The sequence below is a fragment of the Halichoeres trimaculatus genome, unplaced genomic scaffold, assembly GCF_033239565.1.
Source record: "Halichoeres trimaculatus isolate MK-OKI-2021-1 unplaced genomic scaffold, fHalTri1.1 fHalTri1_scaffold_16, whole genome shotgun sequence".
Lineage (NCBI taxonomy): Eukaryota > Metazoa > Chordata > Actinopteri > Labriformes > Labridae > Halichoeres > Halichoeres trimaculatus.
Genome location: NW_027437194.1, coordinates 1,102,678 through 1,124,372, shown reverse-complemented (window position 1 = coordinate 1,124,372; position 21,695 = coordinate 1,102,678). Strand labels below are relative to the sequence as shown.

Sequence of the window (21,695 nt, the reverse complement as noted above, 5' to 3'; positions counted from 1 at the left end):
CGTTTGACCTCAGCTGCACTGCTGGTATTTTTAAAGCTGTCCTGTTTTGAATGCGGCCTGTCACGTTCCAAAAAAGACACGGAGGGAAATTAGAAAAATAAATCCAAACAAACAGACGCTCCAACAAGGTCAGAATTGTACCTCTGGTTTGGAGCGGCTCCACCGAGGAGGAGGAGGAGGAGGAAGGAGGAAGGAGGGTGAAGGAGGGAGGGAAGGAGAATGAAATTAAGTTTGCGGTGTCCTTGGTTTTAATAGATTAAAAGCTCTGGGAATGATTGGATCATTTATCTGAGGCGTAGGACGTGTTGGTGCGGCGCTGGGCGCAGTGTTCTGCCCTCTGCTCGATTGGATTACCTGGACGTGAGTTACGGGGGTGAGCGGCAGGAGCGCAGCACGCTGAGCCTCTCGCTGTCCTCCCATTCATAAGCTCTGAGTGTGTTTACTGAGGGATGCTAAGCTACGGCTCACACTATACAAAGAGAGGAGAGTCAGGTGTTTCACAGACCTGATGTGACTCTAAAGTCCAGACTGAGGTCGTACCAATCAGGGACGCAGGATGCTACTCACTTACCACATTTGTAAAGCAATAGCATAGAATCGAATGTGCCTGGTGTTAGCTCCGTTAGCCATGTCTGTGAATAGCATGATGCTACTCTGCCTTCTGGTATTCCCTCTGTTGCTGGGTTAGCACAGATAGCTCGTCCATCTTATTGGAGATAGATCTTACGTTCCCAATAACGATGGATGGACGGACAGGTCCATGTCCCGAGAACCAGCACGTCGTCCTCACTTCCTTCTCCTCAGCTTATGGGGAAACATCCGGCCTAGCACCACTTAGCATTAAACAATGCAGCCATGGTTACATGTAGGATCTCCAGACAAACACAGGAGAAAAAAGTAGTAAAAATATTGCTGAAGATAAAACCAGTTTGGTGTCCATGACCAACAAATGATCCACTCCAATCATTACATAACCATAATATTGGTTATCAGCCACAGTAATATTAATATCGGTTTCAGTATCAGCCAAAATGTTCTTATGGGTGATCAGTTTTCAGACCAGGAATATTCAGCCTCTCTTCTTCCAGAGCTGAGTCGTCTGTCGTTGGATGTGATGAAGAGCTGATGTTTTTGTGTGTTTCCTCCGTCAGGTACGACATCTGCACCTACAAGAACAAACCCTGTGGTACCTTAGGTGAGTCAGACCCTATCCTGTGTCTGTCTGATGTTTCCTTTCCTTTCCTTTCCTTTCCTTTCCTTTCCTTTCCTTTCCTTTCCTTTCCTTTTGTCTCATCTTGTCTCCTTTCCTTTTCTCTCCTTTCCTTTCCTTTCCTTTCCTTTCCTTTTTCCTTTCCTTTTCTCTCCTTTCCTTTTCTCTTCTTTCCTTTCCTTTCCTTTCCTCTCGTCTCATCTTGTCTCCTTTCCTTTCCTTTCCTTTCCTTTCCTTTCCTTTCCTTACCTCACATCTCCTCTGGTCTCCTCTCCTTTCATTTCCTCTCCTCTCCTCTCCTCTCCTCTCCTCTTCTCTCCTCTCCTCTCCTCTTCTTTCCTCTTCTCTCCTCTCGTCTCCTTTCCTTTCCTCTCGTCTCCTTTCCTTTCCTTTCCTTTCCTTTCCTTTCCTTTCCTTTCCTTTCCTTTCCTTACCTCACATCTCCTCTGGTCTCCTCTCCTTTCATTTCCTCTCCTCTCCTCTCCTCTCCTCTCCTCTTCTCTCCTCTCCTCTCCTCTTCTTTCCTCTTCTCTCCTCTCGTCTCCTTTCCTTTCCTCTCGTCTCCTTTCCTTTCCTTTCCTTTCCTTTCCTTTCCTTTCCTTTCCTTACCTCTCATGTCCTCTCCTTTCCTTTCCTTTCCTTTCCTTTTATTTCCTTTCCTTTCCTTTCCTTTCCTTTCCTTTCCTTTCCTTTCCTTTCCTTTCCTTTCCTTTCCTTTCCTCTCCTTTCCTTTCCTTTCCTTTCCTTTCCTTTCCTTTCCTTTACTTTCCTTTCCTTACCTTTCCTTTCCTTACCTCTCATCTCCTCTCCTTTCCTTTCCTTTCCTTTCCTATCCTTTCCTTTCCTTTCCTTTCCTTTCCTTTCCTTTCCTTTCCTTTCCTCTCCTCTTCCTCTCCTATCCTCTCCTTTCCTTCTTCCTCTCTCTGGAGGGTTTTCAGTTTCTCGTTTGGCCTGCGTGCTGTCCTCAGACAAACCTTATTCAGTCAGCTTTACCTGGTTGCTTTAGCTGGTTGCTTTAGCCAGTTGCTTTAGCTGGTTGCTTTAGCTGGTTGCTTTAGCCGGTTGCTTTAGCTGGTTGCTTTAGCTGGTTGCTTTAGCCGGTTGCTTTAGCTGGTTGCTTTAGCTGGTTGCTTTAGCCGGTCGCTGAGGAGCAGCAGCAGACGGCTCCTGTGAGGAGTAATGAGGAGGATGTTTTCACTTACTCCTGCTCCTCCTCCGCTCCCCCTGAGCCAGGACGGGACGGCTTTGGCCTGAGCCGTGTGTCTCTCTGCACCTCGCTCTGTCCACGGTGTTTACTCTTCCCTTTAGGGCCAAGGAGACAGAGAGGAAGGAGAGGAAAGAGGAAGGAGAGGAAGGAGAGGAAGGAGAGAGGAGAAGATGGAGAAGGAGAGGAGGAGGAGGAGCTGAAAATGGAAGTGGAAAAGAACAATTACAGGGAGTGTTTGAGGAGAGATGGAGAGGCTGATAGGCGGGCTGTGGCAGAGACCCTCATCCCTCCTCCTCCTCCTCCTCCCCCTCCTCCTCCTCCTCCTCCTCCTCCTCCTTATCTGTGTCAAAGCCCCGCAGGCTCCTCAGTATATCTTGGAGGTAATATTGTGACTTCGGGGGAGGTTTGACAGATTGACCGCATTCGTCACATTCCCCGCTCGCTTTAATTGCCCGGGCATCTGCTCGGCTTCCTCCTCTTCCTCCTCTTCCTCCTCCCCCCGCTCCTCTGAGGAGATCATGCTCCGGGGTCAGATTGTGGCCTTCGGGGTCGCTGAGTAATCACGGGGCTGGAGATAACGCTCAGACTTAACTCTCACATTCTTAAAGTGGCCGTGGAGCAGCCGCCCTCTCCTCCTCCTCCTCCTCCTCCTCCTCCTCCTCCTCCTCCTTTCTTCACCTTCAGGCTCCCTCGCTCCCTGATCTGCGAGTCTATTCTTGTTTAGCCTCTTAGCGAGGAGGATACAAAGCCGCGCTGCCGCTTAGCGCCGAGTTCACGCAGACCGGCGCTGACCGCCCAAACACGGAGATTTACGCCGCCGCCGCCTCGCACACGTGCAGATGCAGGTGTGTTTGCAGAAACATCCAGGTACGCTGACCTGGAGGAGCCGGCTCAGATTAAAGGGTCATTCCGCCTAAACCACGCTGCATTATGATGCATATCTCTGCCTCCTGCTGAGCGGAGAGGAAGTCTGATTAAATGTTTACACCTCCTCGTTTTTGGTTCAGGAAAAACAGCCCAGACCACCAGAAACTGGTCTCCTGGTTCTGTTCTGGCTCTACCTGTCCCAGTTCCTGAGTGTCTTTGGATCTGAACCTGGGCTCCCTGAGCTCCCCTTGACTTTCTCTGACCTTAGTGACACAGAAACAAAGAGTTGACTCTTATTTCATCAAGACCTGAAAAGATTGTTCCTACCTTTTACCGTTCTTTGGTTCCTTTCCTTTCCTTTCCTTTCCTTTCCTTTCCTCTCCTTTCCTTTCCTTTCCTTTCCCCTCCTTTCCTTTCCTTTCCTTTCCTTTCCTTTCCTTTCCTTTCCCCTCCTTTCCTTTCCTTTCCTTTCCTTTCCTTTCCTTTCCTTTCCTTTCCTTTCCTTTCCTTTCCCCTCCTTTCCTTTCCTTTCCTTTCCTTTCCTTTCCTTTCCTTTCCTTTCCCCTCCTTTCCTTTCCTTTCCTTTCCTTTCCTTTCCTTTCCTTTCCTTTCCTTTCCTTTCCGTTCCTTTCCTTTCCCCTCCTTTCCATTCCTTTCCTTTCCTTTCCTTTCCTTTCCGTTCCTTTCAATTCCTTTCCTTTCCGTTCCTTTCCTTTCCTTTCCTTTCCTTTCCTTTCCTTTCCTTTCCTTTCCTTTCCTGTCCTTTTCTCTCCTTTCCTAACCTATTCTCTCCCTTCCTTTCCTTTCCTTTCCTTTCCTTTCCTTTCCTTTCCTTTCCTTTCCTTTCCTTTCCTTTCCTTTCCTTTCCGTTCCTGTCCTTTCCTTTCCTTTCCCCTCCTTTCCTTTCCTTTCCTTTCCTTTCCTTTCATTTCCTTTCCTTTCCTTTCCTTTCCTTTCCTCTCTGAATCTGATTTCACCAGAAATTCTTGTTTTGGTCCAAAAAACAGAGAAAATCATCATTTTTCCCACGATCCCAAAACTTTCCAGACCACAGCGAAACATACTCTGCTCAGTGAGCTTCCTGAACATGTCTCCATTGTCTCTCTCGTCTTCTTGCATCGTCTGATAATCTACACCAGGAGTGGCCAGCGTGCGGCTCTTCGATCCATTCATAAAAATATAATAATAATAATAATAATAATATAGTATAGTTAAGAGTAGGGGTGTGCCGAACAGCCTAAAATATTGATATACTGATTCAAACGTGGGGATCAGTGTTGATCAATGTTTGGATGTACAGGTTGATACTTAAGTTTCAGTTTCTCTTCTCTACTATGAATTTAAACACACTTAACCTTGCTTTGAAAATTGGAAATGTGTTGATTTTCATTTCATGTCATTTGGTTTATATGTGAGAGGAAGTGTGTTTGTAAGACCCCATGGTTCTCTGTAGTACCGCGGTAATTTTTGTGGCTCTTGGTCTCTGACTGGTTGGCCACCCCTGGTCTACGCCGATCCCTCATCCAAAGACAGCACTGCTGCCACCTACAGGGCTAAGTTTGCCAGTACACCAGTTTACAAGCTTGACGTCACTAGCAGCCAATAAGTCGATCCTCTCTTCCTGCTCGTTTTCAGAGCGTCACACTTTCTGCAGAGCAACACTGTTCACTAGCGCCACGTTACCAGTTCGGTTCGTCTCTGTACGGTGTGCATTTTGTGGCGTTTCCCTTGACTTATCCAGGGACAGATCCCCAAATAACCGAGACGAGCCGTCCCACTTTTTGGGACCCTTTCGTATGGGTGCTAGACTGAACCGATCCGCTCTCAGAGGGTGGAGCTACAACACTGCAGACCGTTGATTGGTCAAAAGGATCATCACTTCCTGTGTGAAAGCTGCTGTATTTCTCCTGGTGGCTCACAGACTTCTCTGAAACAAAACTTGATTGTTCTTTGTATCAAAGAGCTACATGCCAATCACAGAGAGGACAAAATGCTGCATGTCTTCATCGTTGCTCTTTGTTTACTGTGTCATTTTTCTTCTTCGTTGGATTTATTAGCGGGGTAAACTGTGTCGCGCTGCTACGGCTTCATGCTATTATCCGGCATCCAGCGTACACCCCGCCTACCACCAGAGGGCACAGTTTGCTGTGGACACAAACAGGATCAGGCTTAACTGTACCAAACCGTGCCAAACCGAACTGAACCGAACCGGACTGCTTGTTGGCTTAACCGCTCTGTGTCCAGCTCTGCTTTATCCCCACAGAGATGTTGGAGGGATCAGGAAAACTTGGGACGCCTGGAGGAACTAGTGGCACCAACCTTAAAAGCTTAATCGATCTAAATCACTGCAGAGCAGCTTCTAGATGTTTAAGAAATGTCCAGTATTTTTCAGTTTTAGGGAACTTTACCTGTTTTCTTCACCTCTGACAGTTCAACACTTACTTTTGTACCATTTTATGCTTTTTATTTGATCTGAACTTTTTGAATTTTAACAAAAACTGGACGAAAGTGTAGGTGTGGTTTCCTCTTCTTTACACACTGCAAAAAATGAAATCTTATCAAGTGTTTTTGTCTCATTTTCAGTAGAAAATGTCTAACTATACTCATATATATGAGAGACATTCACCTGACCAGTCCAGAAAAATGTCTTGTTTCAAGTTATTTAGGGGCCGTTTACATGACAACGCTTTTAGAGTGAAACTCAAAAGTTTTGTTGCGTTCTAGCCTCACGTTTACACGGACAGTGTTTGTCGAACTAAAATGTAAACTTTTGAAAACAGCCTCTTTTCAGTGGAAACGCTGACGTCACATTTCCATACGCATGGGCGCATCCAACAACCCAATGTTGGCCTGACGTATGAGATCGTCGTGACCTACCGTGTTGATCTTGTTCTGCTCAATCTGCTGAATCTGTGACTGTCTTTAACTAAATGAGCATCTGTTGCTCCACTTCTGCTCTTAGCATTCACCAACACACCAGATGATCGGCCCAACTCTACTTCAGAGGAGATCTACCAAAAGCTGCTTCTGGAAAAGACAGTTACAGCTCCACCTACAGGCCTGGCATGCTTACTACGGCGGCATTTCCGTGTAAACGCAGATTCTTTTCACTGCGTTTTAGCATTTTTAGATGAAACGTTGTGTAAACAGCCTTATAGACAAAATGAGGCCTGAATTGCTGTAACAAATAAAAATAAGAAGACCAATGGAAGACGAGAAAAATATGCTAGAAACTGGAATAATGTCTCAAGACAAGAAATGTTTCTCTTGTTCCATTGGCTGATTTTTTTTACTTGTTACAACAATTCAGACCTTGTTTTGTCTTTAAATAACTTGAAATCAGACATTTTTCTGGCCTGGTCAGTTGACTGTGGCTCAGATTGAGTCTAAAAAGACATTTTCTACTGAAAATAAGACAAAAACACTTGATAAGATTTCAGTTTTTGCAGTGCATCCACTTTAAAAAATGTAGTTTTGGTTTGTGTTATCAGCGGTGTCAGTCTCTCTAACATCAGGGATCATGTTTTAGACTGAGTTTTGCGGATTGTTCCAGGTTAAAGGTGATAACCTAAGATAGGGACAGACCGATTATCGGCGCTGATATTGAGCATTTTGAGCAGGGATGGGAATCGAAAACCAGTTCCTGTTGAGAATCGATAAAAAATGTTTCAATCCATCGATATCATTAGCCTGTGTGCTTAACGATTCTCTTATCAATTCTTCACACTACACTAGAGCTGTAGGACCTTATGTGACAAGTCTGCTGCAGCTAGCTTAGCTTAGCAGTTAGCTAACATTTCCCCAAAAACCCTGTTTGAGGATTTCTAGCTTGAAGTCTTACTGACGAACTGAACACACAAAAAAATCTACATCACTCTCTCACAGGAGATTCATATTCAATACGTTCAAAATAAACAAAATAGCACTAGCTTGATGCTAAAGTATATGGGAAATTGCATTGATACGCTAGCAGTTAGCATACATAGGTATAACTTTGGCTTCAGAGTAGAATTTCAACTTCTTTCACAGAAACATATCACAGTTACTCACTAATGAAAGAAAAGTTAGGCTAATGGTTAGCTTCATAGCTACAGAAAGGTTCCAAACAACTTAGAATATTGCTATTACCACTTTGAGACACTAGATGGCCTACTTGAGTCAATAACATATTACAAAACTGTACATCAATGTCACATGACGTGACATTTTTTTTTTATTTCTGTATATTTACGCCAGGAGATATCCAGCTCTGGTGACTAATTACATATTTATTCACTCTAGCATCGTCCCACCCACAGCACCATCTGATCTGTGACACGCAGAGACATTTTTAGGAAAACTTGACTTCCTGTAGAAACTTTCGAGAAGTTTTTATTTTTTCTAAAGTTTTCATTTAACTTTATCAGACAGCTGCTGAGGCTGGGAGCTCTTTGACGCTGATATTTTTACTCTTATTGTAAATGAATATCGGCCCAAATATCAGCTTCCTTCACTGCTGATTATCGGTGTCAGTATCGGCCCTGAAGAAACTATATCGGTTGATCTCTTGTGAAAACAGGATTAAGTGTTCCCCTCTTTCTTACCCGTTAATGCACACATCCCCCACACACACCTGCTTTGAGCCGTCACCCGATCTGCTCTGCAGTCACCTGTAGATGTAATCTGTGAAGAATGGCCTCCTGTCTCCCTACCTGACCTGTCAGGCTGGAGGAAAAAGGAGCCGCGACACCTGGATCATGGAGCGCTTTTAGCTCTAACACCCTCCTCTCCTTTCCCCTCGTCCTGCGAGTCCAGCGCTGAAATGAGGAAAACATCTATATTCTCTGACAGCTCTCTGCGGCGCTGCTCGACGGGTCCTTATATCCCCTTTCTTGGCCCGGGTCTGAGGCGATCCCTTGTTACATGAATTGAAATGTGTAAATCTGGCCGTGTCTAGACTTCTCCAGCGTGTTCAGAGGAACAAAGACGTCTGGACGGGATCCTTAAGTCAACTCCCCGCGGCGTCCAGATGATCAGATCTGGGTTTTATGAGCATGAATCCTAAACCTGCCTCCTGTTGACTCTGTGTGTGTGTGTGTGTGTGTGTGTGTGTGTGTGTGTGTGTGTGTGTGTGTGTGTGTGTGTGTGTGTCCAGGCCTGGCCTCAGTAGCTGGAATGTGCGAGCCGGAGCGGAGCTGCAGCATCAATGAAGACATCGGCCTCGGCTCTGCTTTCACCATCGCTCACGAGATCGGCCACAAGTGAGTTTTCAGAGTTTTAGGATGCTCATATAAAATATAAAATGTGACTTTACGCTGACGCAGGAAGCAGCGAGGGGATAGAGTCAGTCAGAGGTCCTGAAGCAGGAGCCACAGATTCAGTCTGAAGATAATAATCCACACTTTAAAATGTGATTATTAGCACTAATGCACAGCAGGTTATTCCTTAATGCTACTTCTTAGCTTCCTGATCGGGTCGAACGGGACCAGATCGATTTACGACACGTCAAGTTTAGTCGTGAGAAGAGAGATCTGTGATTTCTGTGATTAATTTTGTAGTGATGGTGGACACTGGAGCCTAACAGTCAGACAGAAAAAGGACAGAAGAGCAGAAGAAAGAGAAACAGGAGAGAGATAGAGCACGAGCTAAAGGCTAAAAGGGCTAATCTGTTTGTGCTAATGTTGATTCAAACTTGAGAGTCTATCAGTAAAATGCAGAGTGAGGTTACGTTAGCGCTGATTGGTGGATGACTGGACGGACAGAACCAGGATTCTCTAGCGTACACATTACAGACACATCTTACGGCACCAGGCCGCCGATAGCACTACATACAGACGACGACTACTTAACTACAGTACAAACTGACAGTTGACTTGATGACATGTTAGCCTACAGATACAATGTAGCACTGGACTGCCGATAGCACTACATATGGACTGCTACTAAACTGCTGTACAAACTGACAGTAAGCTTGTTGTCACCTTAGCATACAGATACGTCATAGAAGTTGGCTGCCGATAGCGCTACATATGGTCGGCTACTAAACTACCCTACCAACCAACTGACAGTTAGCTTGTTGTCACATTAGCCTACAGATACATTGTAGCACTGGGCTGCCAATAGCGCTACAAATGGACAGCTACTAAACTACTGTATTAACTGACAGCTAGCTTGTTGTCATGTTAGCCTACAAATACGTAGCACTTGGCTGCCGATAGCGCTACATATAGACTGCTACTAAACTGCTGTACAAACTGACAGTTAGCTTGTTGACATGTTAGCCTACAGATACCTTGTAGCATTGCTGCCAATAGTGCTACATATGGATGGCTACTAAACTGCTGTACAAAACTGACAGTTAGCTTGTTGACATGTTAGCCTACTGGTACGTTGTAGCACTGGGCTGCCGATAGCACTACATATGGACGGCTACCAAACTACTGTACAAACTGACAGTTAGCTTGTTGTCACGTTAGCCTACAGATACGTTGTAGCATCGCTGCTTATAGCGCTAAATATGGACGGCTACTAAACAACTGTACAAACTGACAGTTAGCTTGTTGTCACGTTAGCCTACTGATACGTCGTAGCACCGGGCTGCTAGAAAAAGTTGCTTAAAATTTGACTTGAACAAAGAAAATTTGTTCCAGAACAAACACATGCCTGGTTAAAAGTCACATCTTTACGACAGTGTGTGTGAGACTCCAGGCCAGAAGGTGGCGCTGCAGTCACATTAAAACAGACCCTTCTGAAAGCATCTTTAACAAAGTCGTCTTTTTAGACTCAACATGAATCACAATCACCTGACAAATCCAGAAAAATGTCTTTTCACAAGAAGCTGAACTAGTGCATTTTTCTGACGCTTCATTAGCAGATTTTATTTACACTTAAAAACCAACTAAAGCGTCATTTTGGTCTTTTAATATCTTGGATGAAGACATTATTTTGGACCTGTCAGGTGACTGTGGCTCATTTTGAGCCTAATAAGACAACTTCTTCAGGAAATAAGACATAATCAATTATAGTTTTTGCAGAATTTGAGCAAAATGAGGAGGATTACAGAAATTTTATTTGAGGCAGAAGCAGAAAGAAAACATCCATCACCATAATTCTTAAATTCTTAATTCTTTGTTCAGCCGTCTTATAAAAAAAAAGATAACATGCACTTAGAAAAAAACTTAAAAATATGACATAAATGAATAAAATGCAACAAAATTTAATGAATGCATTTAAACCGGAGCGTCTTTTCCCGTCCACCGTCTCCTTCATGTTGTTGTCAGAGTCTGCTGCATTATGTAATCTGCTCTGACATAATCCAGCGCGTGCATAAATTTGCACAGATTATCCTGAGGCTGAAACACGCTCAGATTTTTGATTCACACATTTGAAAAGATCAGATTTCAGCAGCAGATTTTTATTTCCCGTGCAGTTTGAAGCCAAAATAAGTCGAATCAAAGTTCATGAAAGAAAAGGACTCTGCTGAAGATTTTCCTCTTTTCCTTCGTCTGTTTCTGTAATACCTGATCTTAACCCTCTGTTTTCAGCCCTCCTCTTTCTCCTCCACATACTTCCTCATGCAAATGTCAGCGTCCACATACCTCTGGCTCCGTCCTCCTGAATATAAAGCTAAATAATGATGATGTATTAGTCTACGTATCCCTCTCGGGAGACCTCAGCGAGATGGCGATTTCCTTTATTATGTCTCGTGTCTGCTTCTGTTGTGGGGCAGTTGTAAAAATAGTCTCTGCTTCTTGAGGACGTGTAAAAAAACGCTGTGCAGCGGGGTTCGGAGCGGGCTGATTTATTTCCAGAGCGGGCTAAAATGTCATAAACGCCGGTCTTAGAAAAACAGGTTGGGTCTGCGCGATGTGCCGGGTTTGGTTTCTGCATTAGAGCCTGAGAGGAGAAGTCAGCTTCGACTGCAGCTGCTGGAAAGTGAGAGCCCCTCGCAGATGAAACCCAGACAGATGAGCAGAAATGAATTGTTGGGGAGATTTATTCGGCCCTCGGTGTGGGATGGATTCTCCAGCAGCTCCGGGGCCTCGGGACGGGCTTTGGGTCTGTGTGTTTGAAGTGTCCTCGCTCCGTCTGCACAGACTCCCCCCGGCCTGCTCAGACCTGCAGCCGCTGATTGACAGCCAGGCATCAGAGTGGTGATTAGGACCTTTTCTTCGTTCCTGCCGTGCCCCAGACGGGGTTTGACCTCTGACCCCTCCTCACAGCTGTTTCAGAGCCACGGAGCTGAATGTTTACAGCTCGGGCCGCGGAGAGACACGTCCTGCAGCCGGCGACCCGAGCCAGCGTCCACCCTGAGCCCGTCTGAACCGTGTGTTTAACCGCTGGAGACGGGGGTCGCGTGGAGACCAGAGGTCACAGAGGATCAGGATTCAGAGCCTTCCTGAGTCCAGCCTCTGATTCTGATCCGTCTTAACAGAAAAAAAGAGGCTCGATTCTTCCAATTTATGCAAATTACACCAACATTTGCAGCTTCTCCCGTGTCTCTTCTGATATGTGCTTTATAAATCAGACCGTGATGATGTCTGTTGGTTTGTGGGAGTCCATTAACAAACATCATCACCAGTTTTCTAAGTCAAAGACTAGAAAATGAGCTGAAATAATTCACTGATGATAAAAACTCAGAGAAACCTTTGTTTTGTTTTTGTCCACAAGATAAAAATGTTGGAAATCGACCATTAAACTTCATCAAATCCCTGATATTTCCCTTTTTACGTGTTTAATTTATCAACATGAAGGGATGTTTTCCTGTAACAGGCTCTCTGAGTTAGCAGCATCGCTTACCTGCAACAGGTGCTGCTGTGGATTTAAGTTCTCAACACTTCCAAGGCTAAAAACACAAACAAGAGGCGAAAAACAAGCTAGAGACTAAAACAAAAAGCTACAGACTGAAATACAAGCTATATGATAATAAATAAGCTGAAGTCTAAACAATAAGTAAAAGTAAAAACACAAGCTAGAGGCTAAAAAATTTGCAAAAGGCTACAAAACAAGTTGAAAGCTAAACCACGAGCTAAAGGCTAAAGCATGAATCAAAAGCTAAAAAATGAGCAAAATGGTTTAAACGAGCTTAAGGCAAAAACAAGAAATAGAGGCTAAAACATGAGCTAAAGTCTAAAAAATGAGGTAAAAGCCAATAAAACAAGCTAAAGGCTAAAAAGCGAGCTAAATCCTAAAAAGAAGCTAAAGCTAAAAAAATGAGCAAAATGGTTTAAACGAGCTTAAGGCAAAAACAAAAGCTAAAGGGTGAAGAACAATCTAAAGGCTAAAACACAAGCTTGAGGATAAAAAATGAACTAGAGACAAAAAATGAGCTTAAGTCTACAAAATGAGCTTAATGCCAATAAAACAAGCTATAGAATAAAAAGCGAGCTAAAGGCTACAAAATGAGCTGAAGGTTGAACAAGAAGCTAAAGACTTAAAAAATTAGCTAAAGGCTAAAAAAGAAGCTAAAAGCTTAAAAAAAGGAGTTAAAGGGTAAAAAATGAGCTAAAGGCTAAACCACAAATTAAAGCCTAAAAAAAGAAGCTAAAGGCTAAAAAAAGGGGCTGAAGACTAATATATGAGCTTAAGACTATAAAAGGAACTAAAGGCTAAAAAATAAGCTCAAAGTTAAAAAAAAAAACAAGCCAAAGGCTAAAAAAGAAGCTAAAAGCTTTAAAAACAAGCTGAAGACTAAAGAAATAAGCTTAAGGCTAAAAATGAGCTAAAGGCTAAAAATGAGCTAAAGGCTAAAAATGAGCTAAAGGCTATATGTGTCTTAAAGAAAACAAATGCAGCAGTGAGTGGTGAGAGTCGTGTCTTTATGACAGTGGGTGCTAGTGCTCATGGGAAATGGAGTCTTTATCTCAGGAAAACACAACCTTTTCTGTTACACTACATGAAGTGCATGACAGGACAGCTGAACACATGCAAAACTTTAGAAAAAAACACTTTGACTAAAAGTGAATTTAAGACTAAAAACTGGAAAAAAGCTGGAAACATAAAAAAGACTTAAATGAACGAAAATCCTGTTTTTCTGTGTTTCAGTTTCGGGATGAACCACGACGGCATCGGGAACTCCTGCGGTACCAAAGGCCACGAGACGGCCAAGCTGATGGCGGCTCACATCACGGCCAACACCAACCCGTTCTCCTGGTCGGCGTGCAGCAAAGACTACATCACCAGCTTCCTCGAGTAAGTGGATGATGGTTGTTCTCCGAGTGTGTGTGAGTGTGTGTGTGTGTGTCTCCTGCGAGTCGTCCCTCTTCATTTTTATTCACATCCATTTCATCGTGGCGGCGGCTGCCAGACCTCTTTGTGGCTGCGTTTGATAGCCGGGTGCCTTCGCCTCCTGCCTCCTTGCACCACAAGGCGGGCGATGTCAGAGCTCCTGTGGTGCTCCGCAGCGATGAGTCGGCCAGCCTCCGACCGCCGCTCTGTGGGTTTGGTCTGAGGAGACAAAAACCTGGAGAGGACGGATAAACTGAGGACGGTAATGGTGACATGTGGCAGGATGAGGGCGGCAGCTGCCAGCCTGGCATGAGGGACGACTCTGAGAGGAAGATGATGGTCGTCGGTCTGAGTTTTTATCAGGCGTGAGAGTAGAAAGCTGTCAGTCGTTGATGTGCCCAAAGGATTTTTGCATCCTCACATCCAGGAAGTTTGCAGAAGAAGCTGAGCTCTGGGTCATCTCTGGACTTCTTGGTGCAGCAGGATCAGAAATAATCCCTGAATCCACCTTCCTGTCAAAATCCCCTCCATCCCCGCAGAGCAGACCCACTGTAAACACACGGTCAGGGACTGGGCTGCTTCGCCGCTGGTGGCCGATCCTTCCTCGAGGTGTGAGCCGGTCTGCAGAGGTCTGGTCTCCCCCTGACCTGTAAACACACTTTGATGTGTCGGGTTGTTGGAGTTCCCCTCTCTGAAACAAAAGACAGAGCAGTCATAGTGGTCTCAGATGAAACGTGAGTGACGGACGGCGCCCCTGGGTGGGCCGTGCCCGCCGTGGGACCCAGATTCAGGGTGCAGAAAACAACAATCACAACGAGGTCTGTTTGTCGAAGAGTTTCTCCTTTCTGCTGCAGAGCCACGCTGGCTTGAAGAATAACGTGGCAAAACGTCCAAACGCTAAAATAGAAACAGAAATCAGACGCTGCGTTCAGCTCGGAGTGAGTCATGGAGCTGTTAAAGCCACTTAAATCAATATCTGCGCTCTAACAATGGATGAAATGAGCGTGTCACGTCAGATGAGTCAAACCCACACCCAGCTCCGCTCCTCTAACTTCGTCTCTAAACGTTTCCTTTGGAGCATAAACGAGCTGGTGTTTGATGTTTTTGTGGGTTACCATCTTTGTCGTCCCTCGAGAGTTTGTTCCTCTTTGTTCCAGAAACAGCAGCGACTCTGAAGCAGCGGCACTTTGGAAAATACTTAAAGACTGAAACATGAAGAGCCTGGGCTGTGAGAGGAGAGGGGCATCAGCCGAATGCTAATGTGATCATTTAGTGCTCACTGAGTGATTTATCAAACCTGAAAATTTTAGTGGTTGCTGTTTAAGCATCTATATTTAAAACATTTGAAAGGCTGGCGCAAACCGGCACAGCGTTACACCCAAACGCTGATATATGATATTTGATAATCCCAAGACTGGAAGACAGCTAAAGAGGAGAAAGCTAGAGCTCGAACTAAAGGCTAAAACACGAACAAGGGGCCAAAAAATTAGCTAAAGGCAAAAATAAAACCTTCAAGCAAAATCACAAACAAGAAGCAAAAAACAAGCTAGGGGCTGAAACACATAGCAAAAGACTAAAATTCAACCTAAAAGATAGTAAATGAGCTAAAGTCTAAAAAATAAGTTGAGGCTGAAACACAAGCTAAAGGCTTAAAACATGAGCTAAATGCTATAAAAAAAGTTATGGCTAAAACACAAGCTAAAGGCCAAGACAGAAACAAGAGGCTAAAAACATTGCTAAATTCCATAAACAAGTTACTGAGTGATTTATCAAACCTGTAAACAGCAAATGCTGTTTTAGCATCTATATTTAGCATGTTTGAAAGGCTGGCGCAAACCGGCACAGCGTTACACACAAACGCTGATAATTGATATTTGATAATCTCAAGACTGGAAGACAGCTAAACAGGAGAAGGCTAGAGTTCGAGCTAAAGGCTAAAACACGAACAAGGGGCTAAAAAATTAGCTAAAGGCTAAAACAAAAGCTTCAAGCAAAATAACAAACAAGCTAGGGGCTAAAACAAATAGCTAAAGACTAAAATACAAGATTAAAGATAATAAATGAGTTAAAGTCTAAAAAATAAGTTGAGGCTGAAACACAAGCTAAAGGCTAAAAACATGAGCTACATGCTATGAAAGAAGTTATGGCTAAAACACAAGCTAAAGGCCAAGACAGAAACAAGAGGCTAAACACATTGCTAAATGGCATAAACAAGTAACTGAGTGATTTATCAAACCTGTAAACAGCGGTTGCTGTTGTAGCATCTCTATATATATATATATATAATTTTTTTTTGTTTGTTTGTTTGTTTGTTTGTTTGGTCTTCCCTTTTGTTTTTATCCTCTGTGAGGCACTTTGTGTTGCACAAGCATGAAAAGTGCCATACAAATAAAATAAAGTTGAAGTTGAAGTAGTATGTTTGAAAGGCTGGCGCAAACCGGCACAGCGTTACACACAAACAGCGGAGGTCATTGTGACCGTCAAAAATAAAAATGGTGGAGACAAATCGTCTATCCAACAGAAATTTATAACACTGGTTCCTGAAGGATACTTTTTTTAGTACCAATTTTATAACGTTAGTTTAGACAAAAGGAAATAACGGTACAAATCTTTAGTTTTGATTTTTTAGCTGTAGTATTTTCCACTCTGAGCAGTTTTCTTAAAAATAACAAATAATCAAAAAGCAAAAGAACAGTTGGAAGTGACAAGTGGTATCCCCTCTGGTATCCCCTCTGTTGCTGGGTTAGCACAGCTAGCTCGTCCATCTTATTGGAGATAGAGCTTACGTTCCCAATAACGATGGATGGAAGGACAGGTCCATGTCGTCACTTCTTAGCTCACACCTGAGAACCAGCACATCGTCCTCACCTCCTTCTCCTCACCTTCTGGGGAAACATCTGGCCTAGCACCAGTTAGCATTGACATGCTACAGGCTGCTAACAGCTGATTTCACATGTGAACAATGCAGCCATGGTTACATGTAGGATCTCCAGACAAACACAGGAGAAAAGTAGTAAACATATCACTAAAGACGTCGCTTCAGTGATACGTCGCTTTAGACAAAAGCGTCTGATAAATGAAACTGTTGAAACTGTGGATCATATTCTGTCCGCATGTTTGTGCTTATGCATCAAGTTTAGCGTTGAGAAGCTGGATTTGTCGCTAGTTGCTTTTTTGTAGATTGAAAGATGCTAGAAAGGTCTGAAAAGTTGACAGAGCCGCTAAGTTTGCCGTTTGATACTCGATGCTACCAAAGCGTTTCATTAGGTGCCCAGCTCTAAATGTGCACATTGGACTTTGAACTTTTCAGTTTCATGTCCAAACGTAGTGACACAAAAACTGCTTCTCGCCTGCGTATCTAAAGCAACGCATTCAAAGACAAAAAGTGTGAATCCTGCACCCAGAAACCTGGATCTGGTCTTTCCTCCTCTCTGGATCCAGCTCAGAGCAGAGTTCAGATCCTAATTCGTGACCTCTGTGCGAGGCTTCAGCTGGAGTGTGTGGTGTGTCTCTGCGTGTGTGTGTGTGTTTGTGTTGAGCTCAGCCCTCCAAGAAAGCCGATAATAGCGGCCTGTGGCTGTCAGATGATGTTTCCGGCTGAAAGCTGTCAGAGGAGCGCTGCTGAGCGCCACTTGTGACAGAGATGACAGTATTTTATGCCAGCTCCCCACGGCGAGCACAAAGAGCCGCTTCTCTGCCGCTCGGCCGGCTTCCTGTCCTCGTTCTGGCTCCAGAGTCTGAGAACATCCGCCGCTGAGAGAGGAGACGAGGAGTCAAGTCGTCCTGACGCTCTGCTCCAGCGCTAACTGTAGCCGTCTGTTGTTTTGTCCTCCTGGTTTTATTGCCTTTAGCTTTTATGTTTGTCACAAAGGGATCTGTCTGTTCTGTAAACTCCAATTATCCTCCCATTCTCTCCCTGAATCACAGTTTTGGATATCGCTCATGCATCTCCTCGCCAAGTAAACAGCTTTGGCTGCGGCGCTGGCCTAGTTTCACCGTCTTGCTAAAGCAATATGCGGCCTTTGTTTGGCTTTTTTCAGCATGGTTTATGAATGCGCTCACAGTTCAGTCACAGTTTATTCTCCTCCAAACGCTAACAGGCAGCGGGTTGTTTGGCTGCGCTCGAGCCACAGACCACATTTGGAGAATCAGACGTGTGTTCCTTGAGATAATTGTTGGGTTGGTTTGATGCGATCGCGCTGCTCGCCGTCTACGCGAGCGGCTGCTGTCAGAGCTCAGGGGACTGCTGATGCTCTCGCTTATTAGACGATATTTCCGCTGGGACAAATGAATTTGGCTGAAGCCGGCGGACAGGAAGCCTCTGCGACGAGTCAAAGAAAAGCCTCTGTGTTTAAACTCCCACTATTTTGTCTCCTCCAAACCAATAAATAGTGAGGCTGGCTCTGAGCGTGCAGGGAGCCCGGGGCCTCTCTCTGCACGACGAGGAGGATCCTCAAAGGAGGAAGAGCCGAGAAATGGGATTAATCCTTTCAGAAACAGGAGGAAAGAGATGAAGGGAGGAGGAGAGAGGATGCATGAGGAGAGGAGAGGAAGAAAGTCTGTGTTCCTCCTCATCTGGAGCGTTTGGAGTTGGTTTAGAGACAGTTTTAGCTCCAGGCGGTGGTCGAGTGCTGGGAAACATTCATAGAAAGTGAAAGTAAATGATATCTACGGAGGCCCTGAAGTGACACAGGCAGAAAAAATAAAAACATGTTTCTCAAGCACTTTAGGAACTAACGCGTACGCATGTAAAAGAAAACTTTCACATGCGTATGAAAAACATATAGTTCTATGTTTTTTGCCTGTGTCCCTTTAGGGCCTCCATAGATAGCCCACCTGATCTCAAAACCACTTCTTCAACATCCTCTTATGGTTTATATGGACTTTAATTTTTTTATTGACTATAGACTAAGGCTAAGACTAAGACTCAGATGCACGAGAGGCTTTTTGTGTTTTTTTTTTATCCCACGCGGCGTCTGTTGGTGTCCATTCCCAAACTGCAGGGGGCGATGTATCACAAACGTACGTCTACCAGAGTACTGAACAAGAGAAGGAGTTTGCCTTTGTTTTAGGGCTGTCATTTTAACGCGTTAATTAGATTAATTAATTACACCGCATATTAACGCGTTATTTGTGACTGCCGTCCACATCACGTTAATTCACACGTCCTTTTTGAAAATCTGCAGAAAATCAACCGTTTGCTCAAATCTGTAAAAAACAGGTAATTCTACACTCTTTACTGCATCAAACAAGCCCTGAATGATCGATATTTGTCCTGTATTTAAGTCTAAAGAATTCTTTGAAAATTTGCTTCCATCTTCCTGGTGTCATGTTTCAGCTTGGGGCTGCTCTGCACCAATCAGCAACAGTTTGTGTTCAGAACATGTTAAACTGAGCATACTTCACTTTTCTTTGATCCAAGACTTGAATTAAGTGTTTTGTACATAGTTCCTCACAGTTTTTAGCCTTTAGCCCTGGTTCTCCTGACCTCATAGAAGTATAGAAGTTCATATTGCAGTGAAAATTGAGTCCACATCGAGTAAAAATGTGACAGAAGCAAAAACCGCCCTAAAAATCAAATCAGTTTATCTTAGGTGCAGGACTGTGTAGATTTTGTAAAGATAGAACCATAAAACTTTTTCCATGTGTTCCTTATGCTTCAGGGTACCTAAAAATGTGTTGTTTATATTCCCACCTTATTTTTAAATGTCTTTTAATGTAATTTTAATGTCCTGGAATTCAAATTCTTTATTTTGGGACCTTAAGCAGATATGAGATTAAAATGCGATTAATTCGATTAATTAATTACAAATCCTGTAATTAATTAAATTAATTTTTTTAATCGCCTGACAGCACCACTTTGTTTACAACATGACATATCTGTCCCAGAGATTTTCGAAGTTATTTCAACCAATTTCTCTTCTCTACCGAGAGCGGCCGCAATTTCACGCCGTGAATTGTTTACCACTCGGTTATCGTGGTGATCTCTGCACGTCTCCGTCAGACAGGTTAAAAATTTTCCACGTGAAAAGGACCAGGCGAGGGGGCGTAGGTGCAAAAGTGATGTCATTTGCCCGCACAAAGCTGCGTGGAGCTGAATGCATCAAGCATAAATCAGCTTTGAGAGAGACAAATTATGTATTTATCTCATTTTTGCAAATCTTGCTCACTGCCGCAGTTTCATCAAAAAAACATCTAAAAACATCATCGCGACATGCATTGCAGTTTCTCCAAAAAACTGCTGCAAAATCACCCATTTTAGCCACAACAATCACAAAAAAAGGCCGTAACATCCTGGAGGGACTGGTTGTTTTTGCCCAGATTCAGCATTGCTTGAGGTCCCATTTACACAACGTTTCATCTAAAAATGCTAAAACACAGTGAAAAAAGTCACAGATTCAGCAGATCGAGCAGAACGAGCTTAATACGGTAGATCACCACCATAGTTACAACGTGACTGAAAACGCCGGCTTACTGTTTACACGGCAACGGTGTCGGCAGCGTTTCAGAAAAATCCCACTCTGGAGGCCGTTTCCAAAAGTTTGCATTTTAGGTCGGCTGAAACGTCGTTTTACGTGTTAACATGAGGGTGAAACACAACAAAACTTTTGGGTTTCACCCTAAAACAGTTGCGACCCCTCAATCTGCACCTCTTTGAGCTTCCTGGTCAGAAATGGAGACGACATGTGAGTCTGAATGTCCCAGCTTTAAACCAGGGTTAAGAAATATGAACACATAACAAAAAAAAAAAAAAAGTCTGTGTGGATAAACTGGTCTAAATCGTCTCCATTTTCTGAGTCGTGCAGACGACACTTGGTCCAAGTCGAGTCAGGAGTCTTTAAATCCAGGATCAGAGTCCAAGTTTTTAAATTTAAGTCTTTAAAAAGTAGATTTAACTTCATCACTGAGTCATGAAATCAAAAAGAAGAGCCAGATTAACTTTATCCAGGTTAAAACCAAAACTAACTTCTAACAATCTGATCTGAAACCTTTGAAAGAAAATGAGAAGCAAGTTTAAAAAGCTAAAAAAAACCTCTAAGAGCAACTTTAGAGAATCCACAGAGCACGCTTTAACACATCTTTGGACGATTTCTTCTTCAAATGAAAAGCAACACTTTCATTTTCTCAGCTGAGCGACTCCACGGCCCGTGCAGGTACCTCTGGAGCTCGCTAAGCGCCCCCTGGAGAACGGCTAAGAGGGAAACTTCGATTCATCCTCTCTGCATTTAGGAGCAGGCAGACAAATGTGTCAAAACGATTCAGCCTGAGCGCGCTCCGGGCCCGGGCTGCCGTCTGCATTATTGTTGTCAGCGCGCCAGCTTCTCCTTTCGAGGGACTGGGAGCGTCTCCTGCACGCTGCACGCTGCAGCTGCCACAGCTGGAAAGAACACAGTGTTATAGTAAACGCTCGCCGCGATCCTTCGCCGGGAGAGGAACCTCTGACTCAGGGAGGAGCCGGGGAGGTCCACGTCCAAATCAAACACATCTGTGCTTGTTTACAGGCACTTTGGGATGATTCAAGTGTCTTAAATGTTTGTAAAGGTCAAAGGAATAATCCTAAATTTCTCTGGAAGAGTCCGCCGGTGTCCGTGCTCTCAGAGTAAACACGCGCTGAGGAGGAATCTGTGAGCTACTGCGACGAGAGCTGGAGTGTGTATGACTTCTTCCTGAGTGCAAACATTTCTTTCTGACACAACAGACTAAACAGAATCCAAGTCCTGGACTCCAGATCTCTCTTCCCCTCTGTGGGTCTGAAGCAGGACTGACACAGGATCTCAGAGAGGGGGCGGGCAGATCGCCTCTGGTGAAACTGCTCGTGCTCAGCGCTGCCTTTGATGAGGAGGTGTTGATGTGTGATATCAGCATTAACTACATGTCATCTGAGACCCTGGACCAGCTTCCTGCCGCGGCGGCTCGCTGCTAAAAATAAATCTGAGGGGGATTCCAGGATCTGTGATCCTGATGCTATTTTTACTCCGGTTTGGTCTAAATAAAGATCAGAGCTGCTCCAGATGTTAGCCTAGCTTTGGACGCTCTCACCAACACGTTATTATCTATGATGGCTTTAATGTTTGGTGTTAAAAAACATATCCTGAAACTGAGAAAAGGAAAACTGGCATTAAGAAATGTGTGTAATAAAAACAGTGTAATTGGATCAAAACAGGAAATGACATCGATGACGTTTGCTGAAGTTTAACCACAGAC

General features: G+C 44.1%; 1 protein-coding gene across 1 annotated transcript in view; it reads left to right on the top strand.

The window, feature by feature from the left end:
* adamts6 (ADAM metallopeptidase with thrombospondin type 1 motif, 6) overlaps positions 1-21,695 on the top strand; it is a 99,426-nt gene that overhangs the window by 17,867 nt on the left and 59,864 nt on the right. The window contains exons 8-10 of the mRNA XM_074691111.1: positions 1,152-1,195; positions 8,419-8,524; positions 13,308-13,454. Coding sequence (XP_074547212.1) covers positions 1,152-1,195; positions 8,419-8,524; positions 13,308-13,454 — 297 coding nt within the window. The remainder of the gene's footprint in view (positions 1-1,151; positions 1,196-8,418; positions 8,525-13,307; positions 13,455-21,695) is intronic.